Source organism: Parambassis ranga, chromosome 7, assembly GCF_900634625.1.
Source record: "Parambassis ranga chromosome 7, fParRan2.1, whole genome shotgun sequence".
Taxonomy (NCBI): Eukaryota; Metazoa; Chordata; class Actinopteri; family Ambassidae; genus Parambassis; species Parambassis ranga.
In genome coordinates, this window is record NC_041028.1 from 2,356,869 (window position 1) to 2,379,887 (window position 23,019).

General features: G+C 45.6%; 1 protein-coding gene across 1 annotated transcript; it reads left to right on the forward strand.

Moving 5' to 3' along the window:
• LOC114439062 (peptidase inhibitor 16-like) lies at nucleotides 1-18,120 on the forward strand. The gene is made up of 6 exons (XM_028410793.1): nucleotides 1-658; nucleotides 6,594-6,744; nucleotides 6,821-6,888; nucleotides 15,311-15,420; nucleotides 15,979-16,070; nucleotides 16,684-18,120. The coding sequence occupies exons 1-6, from the start codon at nucleotides 365-367 to the stop codon at nucleotides 17,118-17,120; spliced, it is 1,152 nt and encodes a 383-aa protein (XP_028266594.1). The 5' UTR covers nucleotides 1-364; the 3' UTR covers nucleotides 17,121-18,120.
• The last annotated feature ends 4,899 nt before the right edge of the window (nucleotides 18,121-23,019 follow it).

The window sequence follows — 23,019 nt, forward strand, 5'->3', positions numbered from 1 at the left end:
AAAAACTGTGAGACCTGGTGTGAGTCGGTTTAGGTCAGATTAAGGTGTGTATTATGTCAGAGCAAGTCCTCACAAGGATAGCAGAGTTTGTGTGTGTGTGTGTGCAGGGGAGGATCCTCTCTCTCTTAAAGCCGGGTCAGAAACAGAGCGATCAGCAGAGCTGAGAGCGAGAGGCACTGAGGAGGGAACACACACACTTTTACTGACTCTCAGACACACACACACACTCACACAAAGACAAAAGGGCTGATTGTGCACACACACACAAACACAATTGTTGATCAGTGTCATTCACACACACACTCTTCTCTGGACTCTGGACTGACCACTTGAGGATACATACCTTAGGACTTTGTTTCCCATCATGCACCAGTGGAGCCTCTTGGAGCTCCAGGGGGCCACTGCCCAGTCGAGGGCCTCGACCCCACGGACTACCCAGGATCGAGGCTCATTGTGGAGCTCCAGGGTGAGGAGGGAGTCTGGCTGCTGCTGCTGCGGGCCACGGGGAGCTCCTTTCTGGGTATGGCTGCTGCTGGGCGCCCTGGTGGTTCCTGGAGCCCGGAGCTTTTTGAGCGAGGAGCAGGAGGAGCTGCTGGTGGAGCTCCACAACCACTACAGAGGACAGGTTTCACCCAGCGCCTCGGCCATGCTGCCCCTGGTAAGACACCTGCAGAGCATCACAAACCGGGCATGAACAGGTTAAAACTGTCTACCATATGTCAGCTATAAGAACCAGTTACCGATCACTGAGTCATGTTAAAGGCAGACGCAGCATATGAGTCAGGGCAGGCGCTCTGGAGGATGTTGCTCAACCCTGCGTCATATATATGAAGAATGTGCAGTTCCTTAAATGGCCACCAGAGGCTTTAAAAGAGGGTCAGTACTAATGATTGCAACAGTTTTTGAACATGTTTGTTCAGCTAAACTAAGACGATGAACACCTGTAGCAGGCGAAGTCCTGTCTGTTTAGTCAGAGCGCCCTCTAGCTGAACTGCAGCCCGGGCCAGAACATTGGACACAGACAGACTCTCTGAGCTGGTATCTGAATAAAAACAGGTCCAGGAGGACGTCAGGCCACTTCTGAAACGGCCTCCACCCAAACCTCCGCAGCTCGCAGGATGTTTCAGGGAAGCTGCTGACAGCGATCTTCGTCCTGATCAACCCCGCAGACACACACTGCTCATTGTGCTGCTTCAGCGCTGACCGAGCTGCATTGTGTCAGGGTGACGTCCAGACCTCAGCCTGAGAATATGTGGGAGAATTAATGAATTAGCCTCTGAGAGTCTGTTCATTAACACTGACCAGAAGATGATACACCATATATCAAATGAGAGCCAGGAGGACGCTCACAACCACAATAACACTGAGGACGCACAACTGCATGCACAAGGAAGGATGTGTCTGTTGTCCAGGGTTGAACTGGTTTTCTGTTCTATGTGAACGTCATGCCTCCTTTGTTGGACCCTCCTTGGGGTCAGACCTGCATGAAGTCACCTGAATGCTGTAAACACAGGTTACTGTTTGTCTGAGAGCAGCTAGCCAGGTTAGCGTACCGGTAGCTGTTTTTCTGATGATGGCGCTCTTATTCATCTCACACAACTTCTTCATACATATCTTACTGTTCCTTTAAGGTTTTTGTTATCACGTCCTTAGAGGCCACCGTAGCAGTCTCTACATGCAGAATGTGTTCATTTAACATTTAGCCATCATGTTTGAGGACACACAGTGAAACAGATGCTTGAACACGGGTGTGTTTAGTTTTGGTTCTTTGCGAGCGGCTCATCTCGTCTTGTGTTGTGATGGTCACATAGGTCCTGGCTGTGAGCGTTCATCAGACCTCGGTCTCTGTGACCTTGGTGAAAAAGAGGAAGCAGAAGGAGAATTCTGACCGTCTGGTCTGATTTCTGTTTACAGAACTGATCCTGATTTCCTAATAATCTGAGTTCTGGTTCTTTTTCTGTGTGTCTAACATTCAGAAACACACACGTGATCACTGCTGCTGTTTGCTGCACTTTCTCTTGTTCTTATCATCTGTGTGTCGTTGTGTGTCTCATGTTTCGAAAACTTTTTGATTTACAGTTTGGCAGATCTTTTTATACACTTTTATATGGTTTACATAGGAAGTGTGTGATGATATGAATAGTGAGCTTATAATGTGCATTTTAGGGATTTTCTGTCACTTTGGATGGAGCCATGATATTTATCATGTCAGAGCTGAACTCTGCAGCTGGTGGTAGTTTTTCTCTCAGCTTGGATGCTAATGTTAGCATACTTACTTACCAACATGAGAACAGTCTGTTTCTGACATGAGAACAGTCTAACATGAGAAACGTCTGTTTCTGACATGAGAACAGTCTGACATGAGAACAGTCTGTTTCTAACATGAGAACAGTCTGACATGAGAACAGTCTGTTTCTAACATGAGAACAGTCTGACATGAGAACAGTGTTTTTGGCATGAGAACAGTCTGTTTCTAACATGAGAACAGTCTGACATGAGAACAGTCTGTTTCTAACATGAGAACAGTCTGACATGAGAACAGTGTTTTTGGCATGAGAACAGTCTGTTTCTAACATGAGAACAGTCTGACATGAGAACAGTCTGTTTCTAACATGAGAACAGTCTGTTTCTAACATGAGAACAGTCTGTTTCTAACATGAGAACAGTCTGTTTCTAACATGAGAACAGTCTGACATGAGAACAGTCTGTTTCTGACATGAGAACAGTCTGACATGAGAACAGTGTTTTTGGAATGAGAACAGTCTGTTTCTGAGATGAGAACAGTCTGTTTCTAACATGAGAACAGTCTGACATGAGAACAGTCTGTTTCTGACATGAGAACAGTCTGACATGAGAACAGTGTTTTTGGAATGAGAACAGTCTGTTTCTGACATGAGAACAGTCTGTTTCTGACATGAGAACCATTGGACATGAGAACAGTCTGTTTCTGAGATGAGAACAGTCTGTTTCTAACATGAGAACAGTCTGTTTCTAACATGAGAACAGTCTATTTTTGACATGAGAACAGTCTGTTTCTGACATGAGAACCATTGGACATGAGAACAGTCTGTTTCTGACATGAGAACAGTCTGTTCTAACATGAGAACAGTCTGTTTCTAACATGAGAACAGTCTGTTTCTGACATGAGAACAGTCTGTTTCTAACATGAGAACAGTCTGTTTCTGACATGAGAACAGTCTGTTTCTGACATGAGAACAGTCTGTTCTAACATGAGAACAGTCTGTTTCTGACATGAGAACAGTCTGTTTCTAAAATGAGAACAGTCTGTTTCTGACATGAGAACAGTCTGTTTCTAACATGAGAACAGTCTGTTTCTAACATGAGAACCATTGGACATGAGAACAGTCTGTTTCTGACATGAGAACAGTCTGTTTCTAACATGAGAACAGTCTGTTTCTGACATGAGAACAGTCTGTTTCTGACATGAGAACAGTCTGTTTCTGACATGAGAACAGTCTGTTTCTAACATGAGAACAGTCTGTTTCTGACATGAGAACAGTCTGACATTAGACTGTTTGTGAATCTCAGCAGGACTCAGGTGAACTTCATGACAGTTTTGTGTTTCTGGAATTCCAGGCAGGTTGGGACTGGCTGCTTGTTGTGGTTTGGTCGTTGGACCGTAGAGAAGCTGGAGCTGGTTTAAAGCGCTGCTGGATGGAGGCGTGACCATCAGGGATTTTTCCATTTCAGGATTAAAGTCTGACAAAGATGTCACATCAGCCAAGGATATTTTTACACATTTATTAGGGCAGTCGGTTTGATTTGAAGGTGACATGTTTATGTAGCTGTGCGCCCTCCTGTGGTCATGTTAGTAAGTGCATGAGGCGTCATGAACCTCTGTCACTGATGTTGGCAGTCTTTAGCACTAATTGGTTGTTGATGTGTGATGTTGAGGATGAGAATAAGCAAAGCACCTCTGACTCCACAGCTTCTACAGCACCAGACCAACATGGCGGCGCCTCTTTATTTGGCTTAGCCTCTGCACAGCAGGAGGAAGCAGTGCGGCGTCGACCGTCGTTATATATGGAGGTTGCGGTTCAGCCTCGCATGCGGACCTGTGTTTGTTGCTCATTATTCTTATAAATTCCACATATGAGCACAGTGGATGACACAGATCCATTCCAGTACCCCTCCCTGTGATCCTTGTTTTAAGGTCCCCACTCAAAACCATCATTAATCCACAGAAACCTCCTCACACAGGTCAGAACATCAGGCTGTCATTATTATGAGATAACACATATAAGAAACAGATGGGCGTTTCCCTCTGCAGACGGTGAGGGGAGGAACACAGCGGGGAAATCATCCCGACGAGGGAGTCAGCCATCAGGGTTGAGCAACAGAGGAGGAAGAGTGTTGGGAAAGAGCTGAGCAGCAAAAACCATGTTGTGTGTGTGTGTGCACCAGGAGAGCACTCGGCCTGTCTCCACCAGCATGGAACCCCCCCTGGAACAACTGAGATAAGATATATGACATAGTTTTTGACCGTCAGCTGAAGGATGAAGCAGAGAGGAAAGGAGAACGTGACGAAGGAGAGACATGAGGTAGCCGGAGGAGGAAGAGGAGGGAAGTGCTGAACTGGGAGGAAATTACAGAGGACAGGTTTCAGTTTGTGTTGGCAGGAAGAAGCATCTGTAAAGCTGCTAAAACCATTCCAGTCACAGACAGCGCTCAGAAACCTGGCAGGACACGAACCAGCCCGACCTGAAACAGAACCGCTGAGGGTCCTCTGACCTGAAACTTAGACACTTCACCTGTTCCTGTCATGGAGGAACAGCAGAGAACACATGGAGCAAGCCTCATGTTTAACTGATGACGTCTAGCAGGAACACACACTTTATGATCTGAAGCCTAAACACCAGAAGTAGAGAGCTAATGCTAAGCTAACTACAGCACGGTCACATGACTACAATATCACCACACACTACAGTCCAAACATCAATCACACAGATCAATGACTGAACCATCACAAACAGTGAGTGTGTGTGAGTGTGTGTGTGTGTGTGTGAGTGTGTGTGAGTGTGTGTGTGAGTGCGCAGTCAATGACCTGAGCGTCATAACACAGACCAGATGTGGAGAGAGCCCGGAGAGAGAGGAATGTGAAGGAGACCCCTGACTATTGTTTGTGTTGTGTGTCATCAATGAACAAATAAACACACACACACACACGCACACACAGAGGGATATTAAACTCTCAGTCAGTTGTTCATTCTTTCTGTTTCCTAGCAACAGAGACTGAAAACATGAGACAGAGACAACAGGCAGTTACAGTCATGTGACACTTTCAATGACAGCAAACTGTGGCTCGTGGACCGAATCTGGTCCCTGTGCGGTGGCATTCTGTTTCTATATTGTGTCACAGATGGTGGCTACGAACCGAACAGGAAAACACTGAATGTCTCTGTGACAGGATCAGTTTCTGAAGAGGAAACAGAGATGCTATTGAAGCCAGAGGCATGATGGGAAGGAAACGTGTAGCCTACCTCAGCCTGGAGTCTGGGTCAGAGGTCAGGTCAGGGATAAGAGCACGATGAGGGGAAACACACTGTGAGTCCCTGACCGAATCAGTCTGTTGCACGTTTTATTTCACAAAATCAGAGACGACTCAAAAAGGATCCAGCTGTGGATGATTTTATGAAAACAGACGTGTTATGATGAGGATGATCAGCTCTGGAGTGTTTGCTTAGATCCTCCCTGAGAAGCTCACAGGCTGTAAAACAAAAACAAAATGATCAGGCGGATTAATGCAGCGTTAAAGGAGAAAACAACACATTTAATTAGAAGGTCGACTCGTCGTAAATCTGTCTACAGACCAGATCACACGTTTGAACTCTGATCAGAGGAAACACACTAAGAGCTGTGGTGTTTCAAACTCCAACTCCCAGAATGCACTTGGCAGAGTCATCAGTGAGGTTAACCTCTGATAACAGACTGTGTTATCAGAATCTAACCTGTCTGTGGCTCTCAGTCTGTGCTGTGTCTGTTTCTGTTGGGGATCATGGAGTCTGGATCCAGCTCTCCTCTGTCCTCCATGTGTGGACCAAAGCTGTCCTGTCAAATGTTTGTGGACGCTGCAGACAGAGACTCCAACAGCTGTCCCTGCCCGGGACCAGCGGCTGTCCCTGCTGTCCCTGCCCGGGACCAGCAGCTGTGCTCAGAGCCGCCTCCTCCTCCTGCTGATGTGTACCTGCAGCTCAGTGGTTCAGACAAGGTGATGCAGCAGGTGGGCGGGGCTGTCCTGAGAATAATGCTGTGTTCAAAGCACAGAGGTCAGAGGTCGGACTTTCTGACTTCCAACCTCTGCTGCTGACTTCATGATACTGATATGTGCTTTCTTAGCAGCTCAGTCATGTGACATGTCCCCCTCTGTGCAAAGGATTGTGGGTCAGTCAAAATAAAAGCAGCTACATGCACAGCATCCTGGTCCTAGCATCCTGGTCCTAGGTAAACCTGATCAGTACTGATTGATGGTGTGCTGAATGGGACAGAGGTGTGGACAGCATCGCGCCGCCTGCAGCTCAGAGGAAGATGAAGGTGAAGGTGAAACTGTCCGTCTGCTCTCTGGTTCTCTGCAGAAATGGGACTCCAGCCTGAAGCTGATCGCAGAGCGCTACGCCACGAAATGTGTGTGGAACCACAATCCAGAGCTGGAGGACACCGGGGAGAACCTGTTCGCTGGCACCGGGGCCCTGGACCTGCGCGTGGCCTTGGAGAAGTGGTTCCTGGGTGAGTCCTGCAGCAGGTGGCAGACCACTTTAGAACAGGGTGTGGATCCATGACTGACATGATGTGCTCTGTGCAGAACACCTGGACTATGACTTCCAGAACAACAGCTGTGATGAAGATAAGATGTGTGGACACTACACACAGGTCAGACAGACACACACAGACACACACACAAAGACACACAGGTCAGGCAGACACACACACAAAGACACACACACAAAGACACACAGGTCAGACACACACACAAAGACACACACAGGTCAGACACACACACACACACACACACAAACACAGGTCAGACACACACACAGGTCAGACACACACACACAGACACACACAGGTCGGGGTCAGACACACACACACACACACACACACACAGGTCAGACACACACACACAGACACACACATCGGGGTCAGACACACACACACACACACACACACAGGTCAGACACACACACACACACACATTCTTGTAAACCTCCTTTGAGAGGTCCAAAGGTTTTCTGCCAAGTTGTGGGGTCCCCCCTTTCCAGTGGCTCTACAGCTCTGTAAAAAATCAGGCAACACTAAAAAAAATTCCTGTTAAAAAAAGATCACTTCATATATAAAGAATTCAAAACTCTGTTTGTCCAAACCCGTTTTTCTGTCACTTATGGGGCCTGTTACCAACATTTAGTACTTGTAAGGTCCACACACATAAGTTCAGTTTGTGTATCTTGACAAGGATCAGAAGCCCTATAAATTAAGCTTTGTTGTAAACTGGACTTTATGAAACATGCTCCACCTCGGCAGCCATTCACCATCAATTGCAAAATGAGTAGACTGATCGGCCTAAGTTCCCAACATCTCAGAGCTCAATGACAGTGGAAAAAAGCCTAGCAGAGGCCTCAGTGCGTTGACCCAGGACCCATTCTGCTAATGATGATGTCTGATACTGTCTATATTAGGCACTCTCTCCATATATAACATATGGCATACAGTACTATGTGTCTTCATAAGTAAATATTTTGGGTATTTAAGTGCATTTGATCTTTATAGTATGCCTTTTTTATCCTTTTTCTTAATATTTTTGGTAAGCTTGACTCAGAAATACACAACAATTCCAACGTATCTGTACTGTAATGTACCATACAAATGGCAAACTCTATTCTATTCTAACAAGCACCAATTAATAAGCATTCATCCAAGTCTGGACCAAACAATACTTATACAAAACACTTAAATAACAATTAACTTCACAACATAGTTTGTCCTCAGTGGGCATGTATTTGAAAAACACAAATAAGATTTTACATTACAAAAAATAGACATGCCATCACAGACTGTGTTTACACTGTAGGACATTTGAACACTGTAACAACAACAAGCACATACTGACAAACACAAGAGGAACAAAGGACCAGTGGCCAGTGAAGCCTTGTTCTTTTCTTGTCATGGAAGTTATGCGATTTTTGATGAAGTATTTCACTGCTTTCAGTCACGGCTTCCCAGGGCTTCAGGTTCAGCAGCAATACAGTTTTCACAGTCTGTCTTACCTGGAACCTGGTTCCTCACGATACATGTTTTCAAATGCCTTTCAACTGCAGCACTTTCCTTTGGTGTCCAGCTTTTCTTGACTACACATCCTTTACCTATAGTTGGACACAAGAGAAGAAGAAAACATCAAGAACTTCCCTGGATGGATTACTTAGAGGAGGTGGACCACCCCTTAAACAGCTGTCCCAAGGGGCAGAGACAGTTTTTAATGTCCCTGAGCCATCTGAATTAAGCATGAGTCAATGGTACATGTTTTCTGTGTAAACATATCACTGATGTAATAAAATAAAAAATAACTACAGAAAGTCAAAATTCCTCGAGTATCGAGTATCCGCAGCGTTTTAATAGGTCCCTGTCAGTCATAGTTTGGAGAAGGATTCTCCTCTCCGTTTAAGGAACTCTTAATATAATTAATTATAATAAATAGTGGGTAGTTTATCACTGCTCTAAGCTCACCTCTCTTCCTCTGACTGAGGCACATTCTAGCAGGGATGGCACCGTGCTCTCATCTTCTGACCCCTGTGCATGTGGAACACTGGGCCTGCATGCAGCAAAGGTTTACTGAAGCAGCATATGTGATAGCAAGCAATTCACAATAATCAAAGATTTCTTTTAATATATGGCATGTGTGTCTTTTAAAGATGATTGAAAAACAATAATCAGAACCTTCTTGCAGCGATGTCATGTTGTCCTCAGCTTCCAACTCATGGTCCTCACTGGCATCTGGGTGCATAAAACAGTCATTACAAATACATTTGGAGTGCCACAGGAATGAGTATTTAGACTTGCTATGTAGAAAGGAATAAAATATTCTATTAAAGCCATAACCAAATATTATACTTAAATGTGTCTAGAACAGTCGACAAAGTTTTTGTAGCACAATGTGCAGTCCATGGTAACTTTCTCCATTTTGCCATTAGGGCTTCCTGTAGCGTGCTAAATAAAAATTCAATGTGAACACAGGCTATAAGGGCCGCATGAACTGGTAGGATTGCATTATAAAACCATGCAAATACTACTCAGACCTTTCTATTCAAAAAAGATGCAACATGTAATAAGTAGGACTTCTTGCAATCAGTAGGCCAAGCAAAATCCACAGGCAGTCCAGTATTTAGATCAAATGAATAATTCATAACCAGTTAAAAAACCTCACCCATATCTTCTGCGTCCTCTTGTGAACACCTCTCCATGTCAGCAGTCTCTAAAATGGTAATGATAGAGATCAATCAAGAGTTCACATATCAAACTATAGTACAGTAGGTATACCATTTACATCAAGGTGAATTTCATCCAGACTCTTTCCTTCGTATTCTCCCAGCCACACACACAGCAACACACACACAGACGCACACACACACACACTGCCACACACACACTAACACACACACAGGCTGTTCCATTGCAAGAAGAACTTTACTTATTTTTGCTAGTTGGAGGGTGCCCTCTGGAAGCCGGTAGTGTTTTCTGTGGACTTTGATGTTATGCCCAAGAAAGTCAGCCAACTGGTCAGGTTCTTCTGCTGTAAGGGCCAAGTTCACATCATCATGCGTTTCTGACATGTCCTTGGACAAGTACACAGACAAAGGCATTCTGGATAGCTCACCCGCTCTCCGGCGATTGAAGAGGATAACTTGTGCTAGGGTCACTTTAGCAAGGTCTTTCCAGTTTGAGGGTGAAGGCTCCTCGGTGAGGGTATTCAAGTGTTGCTGCTGTTTCTCTGATAAAAAGAAATGGAGATTCTGGACATCCTGGGTGAATGGGAGGAGTTGAGGAGAATTCCCCTTGGTTTGGTCAAGTTGAGTTAGTGCTCGACTTGCAATGTCAAATTTCCAACTTTCTTGGTATAGCTGTGCAAATTCATCAGCATCTTGGACAGCTTGTTTGTCTTTTGTCTTCAATCCTTCCGACTTTATAAACATGGCCAAAGAATGCAAGCTGTGTCCAACTGTGCAAGCAAGAGATGGACGGTGAAATTTGCCAGTTTTATCATTGAACCCAGCCAGGGATCGTGCAGCAGAGACAACATGACTGTACTGTTCAGGTTTTATGAGGTCTTTGACAGTCTTCACAGGTGCAACCTTTTTTGCTTCCAGTAGCAGTCTGCCAAGTTCTCTCAACTTTTGTCGAATCTGCTGGTGTTGGCTAGTTACCCTCTCATTCTTGGTAAAGAGTCTGCACCCATACTCCAGAATGCATGGGTCTTCCTTTATTGCAACTGCAATATTGTCTTGACTCATGTCACTTAAGAACTTCCAGTATGCTTCACCAAGTCCAAGTGGAGCAGGTTCAGCAAAAGCACACAATGCCTGGACTCTAGTTTTACCTTGTGATGATTTACCCTGAGGCTTGAATTTGCAGACCTGAAAATGTCGCCACATCACTCTTCTTGTGAACAATCCATAGCAGTACACACAATGTGTAAATTCTTGTCCTTTCATCTTTTCCTTTGGTTGTTTCCATGGGATCATTTTTCCTCTGTGGGATTCCAAAACTTCAATGTTATGCTCAAAGTTGCCTTTATTTCGGATATAATCTAATTGGAGTCGCCTTTCTTTTGAGTTTTTTGGCAAACTTAAAGCTTTGGCAACTTCCACCTTTTCATGGTGTTTACGAATTAAATGTCTTGACATTTTTTGAACCTGTTGTCCACAGTAGAAGCAGTGATGTTTCTTGTTATAACTTCTGGAACCATCTTCGTTTTTAAAAACTGGATTAACGTACACATGGCTCTTCTACCATCTCATCTTCATTAGCATCTGCTGTGACAATAGGAAATCTTTGTGTGGAATCAGGTTCTGTTTCAAATCTTCGGTACTGCCTAGACTCACACTGGGGCTGACTGAAAGACTTTGTTCTCATCCGACTTGTAGAATCAACTTTGTCCTTTTCTTATTTTCCATGGACAACTCCATGCTGCCGTCAGTGCTTTCCTCCCTGAAATTTGGAATATACTTCACTACCTTCGCTTGTATTGTCTGATTCTACAAGAGACTTTTGAAAAAAGAAAACTCAAGTTAATAACTGAGCCTCCACTTAGGTTGTCATACATGACAAGCTATCTACATTTCAGTTATATGCTGCAATATCAGAATTTCTTAAAACCCCCTAAAAGGAATAAATCTGAACAGTACAGTAAAGTCAATATAGAGCCTAACATGTATCATTCACAAAATACCAGGCCTATGCTTTTTACAAACTACAGAACAAAGAGAAAGATTGTAAAAGCATGTGTGTTCTGTTGGTTCGCTTTAATTATAAAATGAAGGGGGAAAGAAAAGGCCTACCGGGTGCCAACAACTTCTCTTTGGCCTTTGTGAAGCAATTTCAGACTTTGATGTGGAAGGGTGAGCATCGTCATCATCACTTGAATCACAGAGAGCATCGGAGCGTGGCATTTCATCCATCTGCAAAACAAGACATTTGTAATCATTTCATTCTTAATGTAAGAAAAAATATTACATTGGGAAAAGTGAGAAATGGCCATTAACACATACCAGAATACTTTTTGTCCTCTAAGCTTTGGACAGCTTCATTGTATGAGTGCAGACTGAATCTATCCTTTATTGAATCATCATCAGTTTCAAGCACAACACTCTCATCTAAGTCATACACAGATTTAGCAACATCTGACACTGCATCTTTCTGCAAAACACAGACAACTTCATTACAGTGTGAAGTCAAAGGGTGGTCTGTGCCACAGCCTTCATCTGTATCCTCACTATCAGAGTACTCCACAAGGGAAAACTTGGAAACTGTAACCTAAATATGAATAAAAAAGAATAAACCTTAAAAATGAACGTAGAAAAAGGTAAGTGATAAGACAACTGTTCTCCAAACAGCTAATTAATGCATGGTCTATGGCTCGTGTGGAAGCAACTTTTCATATGAGAAGAGTTATGAGCAAGTCCCTTAACAGTATCAGAGATGCAATGGATCACATACTAAATACCCTGTAGATATTAGATGCGATACTCGGGAGTTGAGCTTAACATAATCTGAGATTTGATACTACCATGCATTTAGGAGTAAGAATACTTGGACTATCGTAAAAAAGACCTCCATAAGAAAATCAAAAGTACAAGTTCTTGGTGTTAAAGTGGCCCTACAAAGCTAGAAAGATCAAAATTGTGTGTGACGTGAGAGAGGCCCCACAAGTTGAGAGCATCCCAAATCATGAAGAGGTCAGGAGGACCCCACATGGGCCAAAATAGAAAAGCAGTGTGTGAGCCTGCGATTTCTCAGAGCAAATAAAAGACATTGCAATGGACTACAGTATAAACACAGCATTAGACATACAACAGACTGGGAAGTGGTGAATTATGCTTATTATAATTTACAGTTTGACACTGTCAGGTTTTTCAGTTGAAGTAAAATAACTTCTAGTTACATCCATACGGGAGAAAAATGGAAAACAAGGAGTGTGTGATGTTGTGATGCTGATGTGAAAATCACTTCGAGATGCACCCAGGGCCCCATAAGGGCCAAAATAGAAACAGAGTGTGTGAGTCTGAGACCTTTAGCAGGAAAAGCAACACAAACACCTTCCCATCTAAACAAAGATACCAGACAGTACACAGCCACAGCCATGAAAGAAAGAATCTGCATCACCTGTGTGCTGACCCCTTTAAACACCACACAGATAGATGTTTAATCTAACTCACTCACCTTTTCACGCCAAGGCCACTTGGAATCACCAGAGCTGAAATCAGTTTCAGTTCCAATTTCTATGGCCTGAACAGCAAAGAGGCACAAATGTGGCCTGTCCTTTACTATCATCTTTTTATTACACAGTTTGGTGATTTGTGGTTGTCACTAATCTTCCCAGGGATCCATCTTCTTTGGATGCATCAATACTAAAAGCCAGAGAAATAAAGTGAACCTTTGAAATCGTGTAATACTGAATCATCAAATGTACACACTTACAATGTAAAAACATTAAATAGCACATAACACAGAGGTCAACTTAAACTGTAGGATAACACTACACAGATAAATCTCTTCTCATGTCTCAAACATGTCAACACTGCTTCATTTGCTCATCCATCAGTTATTTACAATATTTGACTCATGAGTTAATAAGAATTGCATGAATCTCTACACAACATGTGATGTGCTTACCACCAGCGGTGATTCTGCCATTCAAATTCATACAGAAATGTACTCTCTTTCTCTGAGTAGTGTCTGGACTGGCATTCTTCCACTGATATGAGTTCACCCCTGTACTCCAGTACAAAAGCCCCTGGTTCAATGGTCTGGGCTGCAAACACTCCTCTTCCTATAGAGGCATTTTAATAGAAATCCTGAGCCAACACTTAATTATAGACCATATAATCATACTAAAATAACAACTCCATACCTTTATTACTGTCAATAAATGTTTGTATGCATGACTTGTCACTGGAAGACTGAATGTACACCTTTGCTTCTTCAGCAGGCTGAATCCTTTCCTTCCTTTGGATCATTATGGCTCATATCATTACATAGGTAACCATAGTACCAATGAAAACAGCTGTGCCCTCTCTGAGACAGAGGTTTATATTGATATTAAACCAATTTAATTCAACCTGAATGAATCTACAATATTATTAAAGAGAAACATCAGATCCACACCATAGGTACAAGGTAGTCAAATGATGCTTCTCCATCTGTAACACTGGACTGGTACCCACTGTAAGAACACTGATGTGGCACTAAGTGAGCCAGCAGGTTAAACACTGTTTACTCACATTTGTGCTCATACAAAGTCAGGAGTTCACAGCATGTGCACCAGAAAAACATCCCTAGCAAACTAAATTACATACATCAATAAATGCCATTCATAGACTCAGAATACAGACTGCTTTGATTGAACTGTTCCTGATTAATGTGCTCTGCTGTGCATATATGGCAGAGCAGCAGTAGCTAGCGGAGGAAGCTAACGGAAGTAGCTAGCGACTTTTAGCCCACAGTAAAGGCTAGCGATTTGTAGCCGACAGTAAAATGCATTGATAGATACCAGACAGTAGACGTTATTTTGAAGAAGTAGCTGACATAGGAGCTATAAATCTATGTAATTGCACTTCAGCTGCAGGCGATGCAGTAGTATCTAGTGGAAGAAGCTAGCATGTGGAGCTAGCGAGTTTTAGCCGACAGCAGAAGCTACCAATTTGTAGTAAAAGTTACTGATAAGTACCTCACAACAGAAGTTAGTAGCGAGAAGTAGCTGATATATGAGTGCAGTTCAGCTGCAGGCAGAGTCCAGAGAAAGACGTAAAATCACAGAAAGAGTCAAATAAAGCAAACCTACCTGTCGCTGTTGACATTAACGCTGATATCACTCCGCTGGTACCAAGCGGAATAAGAAAATAGGCCCATGGCTCGAACTGGCAATGAAGTGAAGTAGCCTATCAAATGTCCTCCTTCAGTAGGCTGCGTGTCTCATTGGTTCAAATGACACACACTTCCGGAAGTGTGTGTGTGGGGTCAGTTCTGGGCCACAACACACACACTAACACACTGACACACACACTGACACACACACACACACACACTGACACACACACTAACACACACACACAGACACACACACTGACACACACACTGACACACACACACACTGACACACACACTAACACACACACACAGACACACACACACACACACACACACACACGGGTCAGACACACACACACACAAACACAGGTCAGACACACACACACACAGGTCAGACACACACACAGACACACACACAGGTCAGACGCACACACACACAGGTCAGACACACACACAGACACACACACAGGTCAGACGCACACACACACAGGTCAGACACACACACACACACACAGGTCAGACACACACACAGGTCAGACGCACACACACACAGGTCAGACACACACACAGACACACACACAGGTCAGACGCACACACACACAGGTCAGACACACACACGCACACAAACACAGGTCAGACACACACACACACACATACACAGGTCAGACACACACACACAGACGCCTCCGTGGCCTGACCTGACCAGTGTGTGTTTCAGATGGTGTGGGCAGACACACACAGAGTCGGCTGTGCCTTCCACCTCTGCAACACGATGGAGGGTCTGGACTGGGAGAGAGTCTCCTTCCTCGTCTGCAACTACTACCCAGCGTCAGTACTACACACACTCTAGACACACACTACTAGAGTACTACTATTACTTATACTACTACCTTACACAACTATAGTTAGTACTAACTATGCTACTGTGAGTTAGTTAGTACTATAATACTGCTGATTATACTGTACTGTGGTACCATTACTGCCTCTGGTGTCAGGCCTACCAGTATTACTATGGTACCACTACTGTGAGTAATACTACAATTATACTACTACACAGCATCAGCATCATTAGCTTGTGTGTAGTACAGCTAACCAGCAGTAGTACCACTAAACTATCACTGCTGTAGTACTGTAGTAGTTTGCATGAGTATTACCACTGTCACTGTACTACAGCACCACTCCTGCTACTAATACTACTGTGTGTACATACAAAGGCACCGCTAAGAGTACTGCTACTACTTCTACTACTACCAGAGTACTACAGCTCCTACTGTGACTTAACTGTTGCTTGTCCATCTCTGCTACCAATGACAGTACAAGCACGCCCCCTGCTGGACAGTAACAGTACTCAGTGCAGTAATCATAATTGTGTGTGTGTTCCCTCAGAGGGAATTTTGAAGGGGAGCGGCCGTTCGTTGAAGGTGATTGGTGCTCCAGATGTCCTGAAAACCTGCAGAAGTGTGAAAACAACCTCTGTGGTATGAAGCGCTCCTCTTCTTCCTCCTCCTCCTGCCTCTCCTCCTCTTCTTCCTCCTCCACCTCCACCTCTTCTCCTCCTCCTCTTCTTCTCCTGCCTCTCCTCCTCCTCCTCCTCCACCTCTTCTCCTCCTCCTCCTCTTCTCCTCCTCCTCCTCCACCTCTTCTCCTCCTCCTCTTCTTCTCCTGCCTCTCCTCCTCCTCCTCTTCTCCTCCTCCTCCTCCACCTCCTCTTCCTCCTCCACCTCTTCTCCTCCTCCTCTTCTTCTCCTGCCTCTCCTCCTCCTCCTCTTCTCATCCTCCTCCTCCACCTCCTCTTCCTCCTCCTCCTCCTCCTCTCACTCACAGTACACTCTCTGATTCTGTGTGATTAGCACTTTGATGTCTGCTGACAGCATTAGGGGCAGATTTCAGTCTTTCTTCTCTGCAGGAAGTAGAAGCTGTTTTTAGGTGTGTGATGGAATGAGGTCAGCGAGGTCCAGATGTTCCACCTCAGGCTGTCACACAGCTGCCTGACCTGACCACATTCAGCCATAACAGTTATTAACCGTACACAGTATGAGCAACAATGATCTATAATGTGCCTTATTGCTAATATAATGAGTTTCTTTACAGCTCCAGATGCAGAAGAAGACGATGGTGATGATGATGGTGATGATGATGATGATGATGATCATGTGACAACTGATCCCTCCACCTTGCCTGATGACATCACTCCTCCACCCATTGACGCTCCTCTCCTCCCTGATGAAACTGTCATATTCCCTCTAAAGGACGATGAAGTAAGTCTACCGCCTGCCACCTCCGCTGAGACCTCCCCACCTCCTGCAACCACCTCTGTGAGACCAGGAGGAGAGGAGGATGAGGAGGAGGAGGAGAAGGAGGTGGAGGAGGTGGAAGAGGAGCAGGAGGAGGAAAGGAAGGCAGCAGCTGAAAAAGAGACCGTTGAACAAAAAATACACCAGAGTAAAGTTACTTTTAGTGCAGGTTCAGTAGGATCTCCATCTGTGCTGTTAGCCTGTCTGACCGGGATCCTGACTCTCTGGCTGTGAGAGGAGCAGGAGCAGGAGGAGCAGGAGGAGGTGCTCCTCACCTCAGCACTCTGGCCCTGACTGCACATCAGCTCATTAACCCCGTTTCCTCTGCAGACTGAAACAGGTCCATTAATACCCACAGCCGCCATTTTCACCACATCTGCACCGAGTCTGAGCTGAGACCTGGGTCAAATAATGAGCATGTGTAACCTGCTTCAAACACATTTCCTGCCAAATACTGATCCCACACTGACCTTCATATGAAGCAGACACATTCTCAGCTTCTGACAACACAACTTTACATACAAAGCTGTGTTAGAGGCCGTAGCCTAGCTTAGCATGAAGACACCCTGTCAAAGTCCCATGATGCACCCTTCCAGTGTGTGGTTCTGACCAATCAGAGTCCAGTCAGGAAGTGCTGTCAGTTCTGTCTGTGTCTGTTGCTCTGATAACAGTTCTTCTAGAAACATCATAAGATCAATACCTCCTCTGCAGGGGATTATCAATAAGTCGATCCCTGCTACAGTAACAGTGGATGGATCTTTTTTTATGCTAAGCTAGGCTAACCATACCTGTAACTGTAAGCATACACAGTCTTCCACTTCTTATCCACGTGAGTGTTGAGGTTACGCTTTGTTGTTTAGTTGAATTTATTACAAGATTCACCAGATGTTATATGAATATGTAGATTTTAAAGAAGCCGCTTCTCTTCGACCTGACCCTGAAACACTGAAGTGCTGCACGCGGGGCAGAGTCGTGCTGACGGAGGTTTGAACACAGCATCATCTCATGTTGTTTGTGACGGTGGTTCAGCGGAGACGATGCAGGAGAAAATGATTTCTTTGATTCAAAGTGACGACCCTGCCTCTCACGCTAACCTCTGTCAGACTGGATCTACAACTGGACAGCGCCTAATCCCTCACAGTATGTGTGTGTTACAGATTTCCTCCATTATCCTCAGTAACTCTTTAGATTTCTGTACATGTCTGTATATAAGATTAATAAATAATAAACCTTATTCTTCGTCTGTGGCTCCCTTTAAACGGAGAACTCCGAGCTCAGACCTTTGAACATGGAGGTCTCACTTCTGTAGGCAGCCTCTAGTGGACACCAGAGGAGCAGCATCATTCTTTCTTCTAAAATAAATCCATGAAACATTTGACATCAAGATAATGAACGGATTATCACTAAACTGTCATCAGCACATGATGTTGAACGAATGTGTCATTTTTCCCACAAACCCTGAACATCATCAGAACCACTCTGATGTGATGAGACGGCGCCCTGTGATCTCCTAAGTAACTTCAGCCCTCACAGTCTATATTTATAATTTCAGAGGACACATGCAGACCTGTGGAGAGGAGACAGAGTCCTCTGTGTGTCTGTCCTCTGTGTCTCTGTCCTCTGTGTTTCTGTCCTCTGTGTCTCTATTTTGGAGGATGCGTGCAGACCTGTGGAGAGGAGACAGGAAGTGAGGACCGAGAAGTTTAAACAGACACAGATGGTGGAGAGGGCGGAGAGGCTTTAAAGAGAAAATGGCTGAAATATTCATCGCTAACTGCTCTTAGCGCTGTCACGCTATTTCTGGTGAGAGCCTGTGTGTGTGTGTGTGTGTGTGTGTGTGTGTGTGTGTGTGTGTGTGTGTGTGTGTTTGTGAGGCATGCAGCTCTTCCCTGTAGCTAAACAGCATCTCTGCTCTTCTATTAAAATGATCTTGTCCTCCGTGTGTTTGTCCTCTGTCTCTGTCCTCTGTGTCTGACCTGTGTGTCTCTGTCCTCTGTCTGTCCTCTGTCTGTCTGTCCACTGTGTCTGCCCTATTTGTGTCTGATTGTCTGTCCTCTGTGTCCCTGTCCTCTGTCTTTTTGTACTGTGTGTCTCTGTCCTCTGTGTGTGCCCTGTGTCTCTGTGTCTGTCCTCTGTGTCTCTGTCCTGTGTGTCTGTCCTCTGTGTCTGTCCTGTGTCTCTGTCCTCTTTGTGTCCGTCCTGTATCTCTGTCCTCTGTGTGTTTGTCTGTGTCTGTCCTCTGTCTGTCTGTCCTCTGTGTCTGTCCTGTGTCTGTCCTGTGTCTCTGTCCTCTGTCTGTCTTCTGTCTCTGTCCTGTGTCTCTGTCCTCTTTGTGTCTGTCCTGTATCTCTGTCCTGTGTCTGTCGGTCCTCTGTGTCTGTCCTCTGTGTCTCAGTCCTCTGTGTCTGTGTGTCTTCTGTCTCTCTGGTTCCCTGATGTCGGTGTTTGTTTGTTGTGTTTACATTAAAATCCCTCCAACAAGCCTCTAAAATGTGTGTGTGTGTGTGTGAGTGTGTGTTTGTGTCCAGATGTCTCTCTCTTCTAAAAGACATTCTGACTCTCAGTGGGACTTCCTGGTTAAGAAACGCTGCAGTTCCTTGAGTTGCCACTTGAGGTCACACTTAACACATAAAGCAACAAACTGTCATGTTGTGGATTCATTGTTGGCTAGCATGCTAACCGCCCCACTCACTGTTCTTCACCACATGGGGGCACCAGAGACAACAGCTGTTTAGACGACCTCTTCAGGGGTGGATGAAGGAGACGTCTCTGCGTCCTGGAGAGACCCTGCTGGGTCCTCCAGCCACAGAGTGAGACTCCTCTCTGCAGTGGACAGAGGGAGCTGCTGCTGCTGCTGCTGCTGCTGCATTACTGTTCAGGCCTCTGGTGACCACAACAACCTTCCTCCAGGCAGCGTGTGTATCCAAGATAAAGGCAGTGGAGGCTGGAGGAAGAGGAGGACGAAGAGCTATTAGAACAGCAGCGAAGGAAGTGAAGCTAAGGAGCATCCAGTGTGACGTGGCCTCTGGCTGCCCCCTGCTAGGCCTCCACAGCCCTGAACAGTCAGCCTGATACATTCATCCTCTTTCAGAGGTTCGTATCAGCTCAGCTCCTCCTCGTCTTCATCTTTCCACCACCAGAGGGTGCTGTCCAATGTAAACAGAGGCAGCTGGTGTTAGAAGACAGGAGAGCTGCACAAACACCTCACAGGACGGATTCTTCTGGAGCTGGAGCCAAATCACACGGTAACACACATGATGTCAGAACTCACACACACACACACACACACACACACACAGAAAACCTGCATCAGTTGCGGCTGGAAGCAGAAAGGAGGAGGAAGAGGAGGAGGAGGCAGATGGAGGCTTCAGAGTGAGGGGAGAAATAATGACAGTGAGAAACTTGAATGGAGGCTGCAAGTGACGCTGCTCTCCACCAATCACAGCATCTGCCTCCCCTCCTCCTACATCCAAGCTCTGTGATTGGCTGGCAGGAGAGAGATGCCGAGAGAGAGAGAGAGAGAGAGTCAGAGAGAGACAGAGAGGGACCAGGGAAGGAAGAAACTGTCAGATGAGGACGACTGTTCTCCAGACCTCCATCACTCGCTCTCTCTTTCTTCAGTAGCTGTCCTGCCTCGCTCGCCCCTCTCTGTGCCGCTGTGGTCCGCTCACCTGTGGCGGCTCTCTGACTCTGAGGAGGGAGACGGGTTTAATGCGATGGACCTGCTGCCCACCGACTGCTGCTGCTGCTGCTGTTTACACCGCAGCATCATGGGAGCTGTAGTTCCCTCTGCGGCGCGGGAGGACAGCTGATTAACAGGGGATCGGTGGTTATCAGAGTTTGGAGATGTGAGCTGGTGGGCGGACGAGGCTCATCAAACTCTCTTTTTATTCTCTCTCTCTCTCTTTTTCTCAGTCTGTTTAATCCTCGTTCTCCCTTTTCCTTCATCTCCACCGTTGGAATCTCCTCTGAACTCACACCTGTGTGAGGGAAAGGCAGGATGGGCTGTCGTCTCACCCGGACCAAGGTGAGTCTGCAGGTGTGTTAGAGAGAGAGAGGGAGAGAGAGAGAGAGAGAGGAGGTTAGCTGCTCTCACTGTAGACACACACACACATATACACACACACACACACACACCTAACCCAGATAGTACCAGTGAACCCGGACAATGAGTGCAGGAGAAGCTCTGATGACTGAAGGCTAAAGGCTATTATCTGTGTGTGTGTGTGTGTTTGACAGAGGAAGATGTAGTAAGAACAGAAATGAGACACACTGAAAGATAAAAGCTACACACACACACACACACACACACACACACACACACACACACACACACACACACACACAATAAATGAAAGTCATGGTATAAATGTGTACCAGTGAGTTAAACACAAACTGAAGTCATCAGCAGCGTCCGGCCCTCTTGTTTACATCTCTGCTGACTGTACTCTGCTGGTTGGACGGCTCTTCTTCCTGTAGATGCTCTCAGGCTGCAGCTGATTGGATGGAATTGTCTGGACTTGTGTGCTCGGGGTCTCTATGATGCTAACTCCACCATGTCTCACCGCAGGGATGCTGTTAGCAGCTGTTAGCACAGTCCCACTGTTTGGAGCTCAGTTTGAGTCTCATCAGTGGCTTCGGTCCAGCTGCTGGTCCTTTTTCAAACGTCCACTGGGGGGCGCTTCAGGGCTAGTTCCTGAGGTCGGCATGCGTGATGGTTTTTCTTCACTAAACAGTGACGCTTTGTGATTGACAGACCATCAATGAGCTCACACCTGTCTGACTGGACGGCCGCTGTGTCATGTGGTGTGTGTGGTCTGCTCCAACATGGAGGTCGCTTCACTTGTTTATGTAGCAAAATAAGAAAGAACGTGTTAATTCTTGATATTCATCTATAAAAATGATGAACAGTGTAGTTCCCTGACCTCCGCCCTCTCGCCCCCTCTCGCCTCCCATTGCCTCCCCTCCCCTCCCCTTGCCCCCTCTTGCCCCCTCTCGCCTCCTCTCGCCCCCTCTTACCTCCGGTGGTGGTGGTCTTTGTCGAGCTCTCACAGCTCAGGAAGTGTCAACAGCTGCAGTTCCCCCCACAGCCTCTAGAGGCTGATGGGTCTGAGTTCATCCTCACAGCCTGCATGTTAAAATGTGACATTAAGCATGTCAGGCTGGTGCTGATGGTGATGGTGATCAGCTCCACCCATGCTCCACCTCTTTGCCTGTAGTGGGAGTTCAGTCAGGGGTTAAAACATGAGACAAATGGATCCTGACTGACCACCCTGATGTGCTGAGGTGGGTGAAGGAACACTGGCTCCACCATGAAGGTGGTCCTCCATCTCAGCAGAGGACATCTGAAGCTGTCTGAGGGACTTCCTGTCTCCTCTCTTCTGTCTTTGTTGTACTGTCGTACGGCAGCAAAGCTCTTGTAGAACACTTGTTCTTATCTAACAAGAGTATTTTCTGTTATTAAGCGTATGTAGGTCAACGTGTTTTCCTCTCAGATCCTTTAAAAACCTGCCAGCCTCACTGTGAGGGAGAGAGAGGAAGGAAGGAAGGAAGGAAGGAAGGAAGGAAGGAAGGAAGGAAGAGACCGACAGAAAGGTTTCTGTGCTTGTTGTGAGGAGACGCTTCATCTGAGTAATTGCTGTCAGAGACGAGCTCCTCGCTTTGGTTGTGTTGTTTTCATTTAGTGCTGCGTCTCCTGGCCGAATGCCTCGATGATCAGAAGCCTCGTCTTCGCCGCGCTCTGCATCCATCCAGTTTTTCTGGTGCGTTTGTCTCGGAACGCCGGAACATACGATTATCCTGCTACGCATGTCGGAGGAGGTTTTATCCACTGATGCACTGATGCTCTGTAAACAAACACCTTCTCAGCACACACACACACACTGACAGCAGAACACACAGAGGGGACGTCATAACTGGATCTGATGGCTGCTGAGGTGCATAAACACACAGGACATGAATACAGGATGTTCAGACAGTGTGTGCACACACACACACACTTATTTCATTTAAAATAAATGTTGAGTCACCTGATTGACTGACAGATGAGCCTGTGATCACAGATGATGAATTATTCAGTTCTCATTGACAACATTATGAATGTGGTGATGTTCATGTCACAGACAGCGACGCT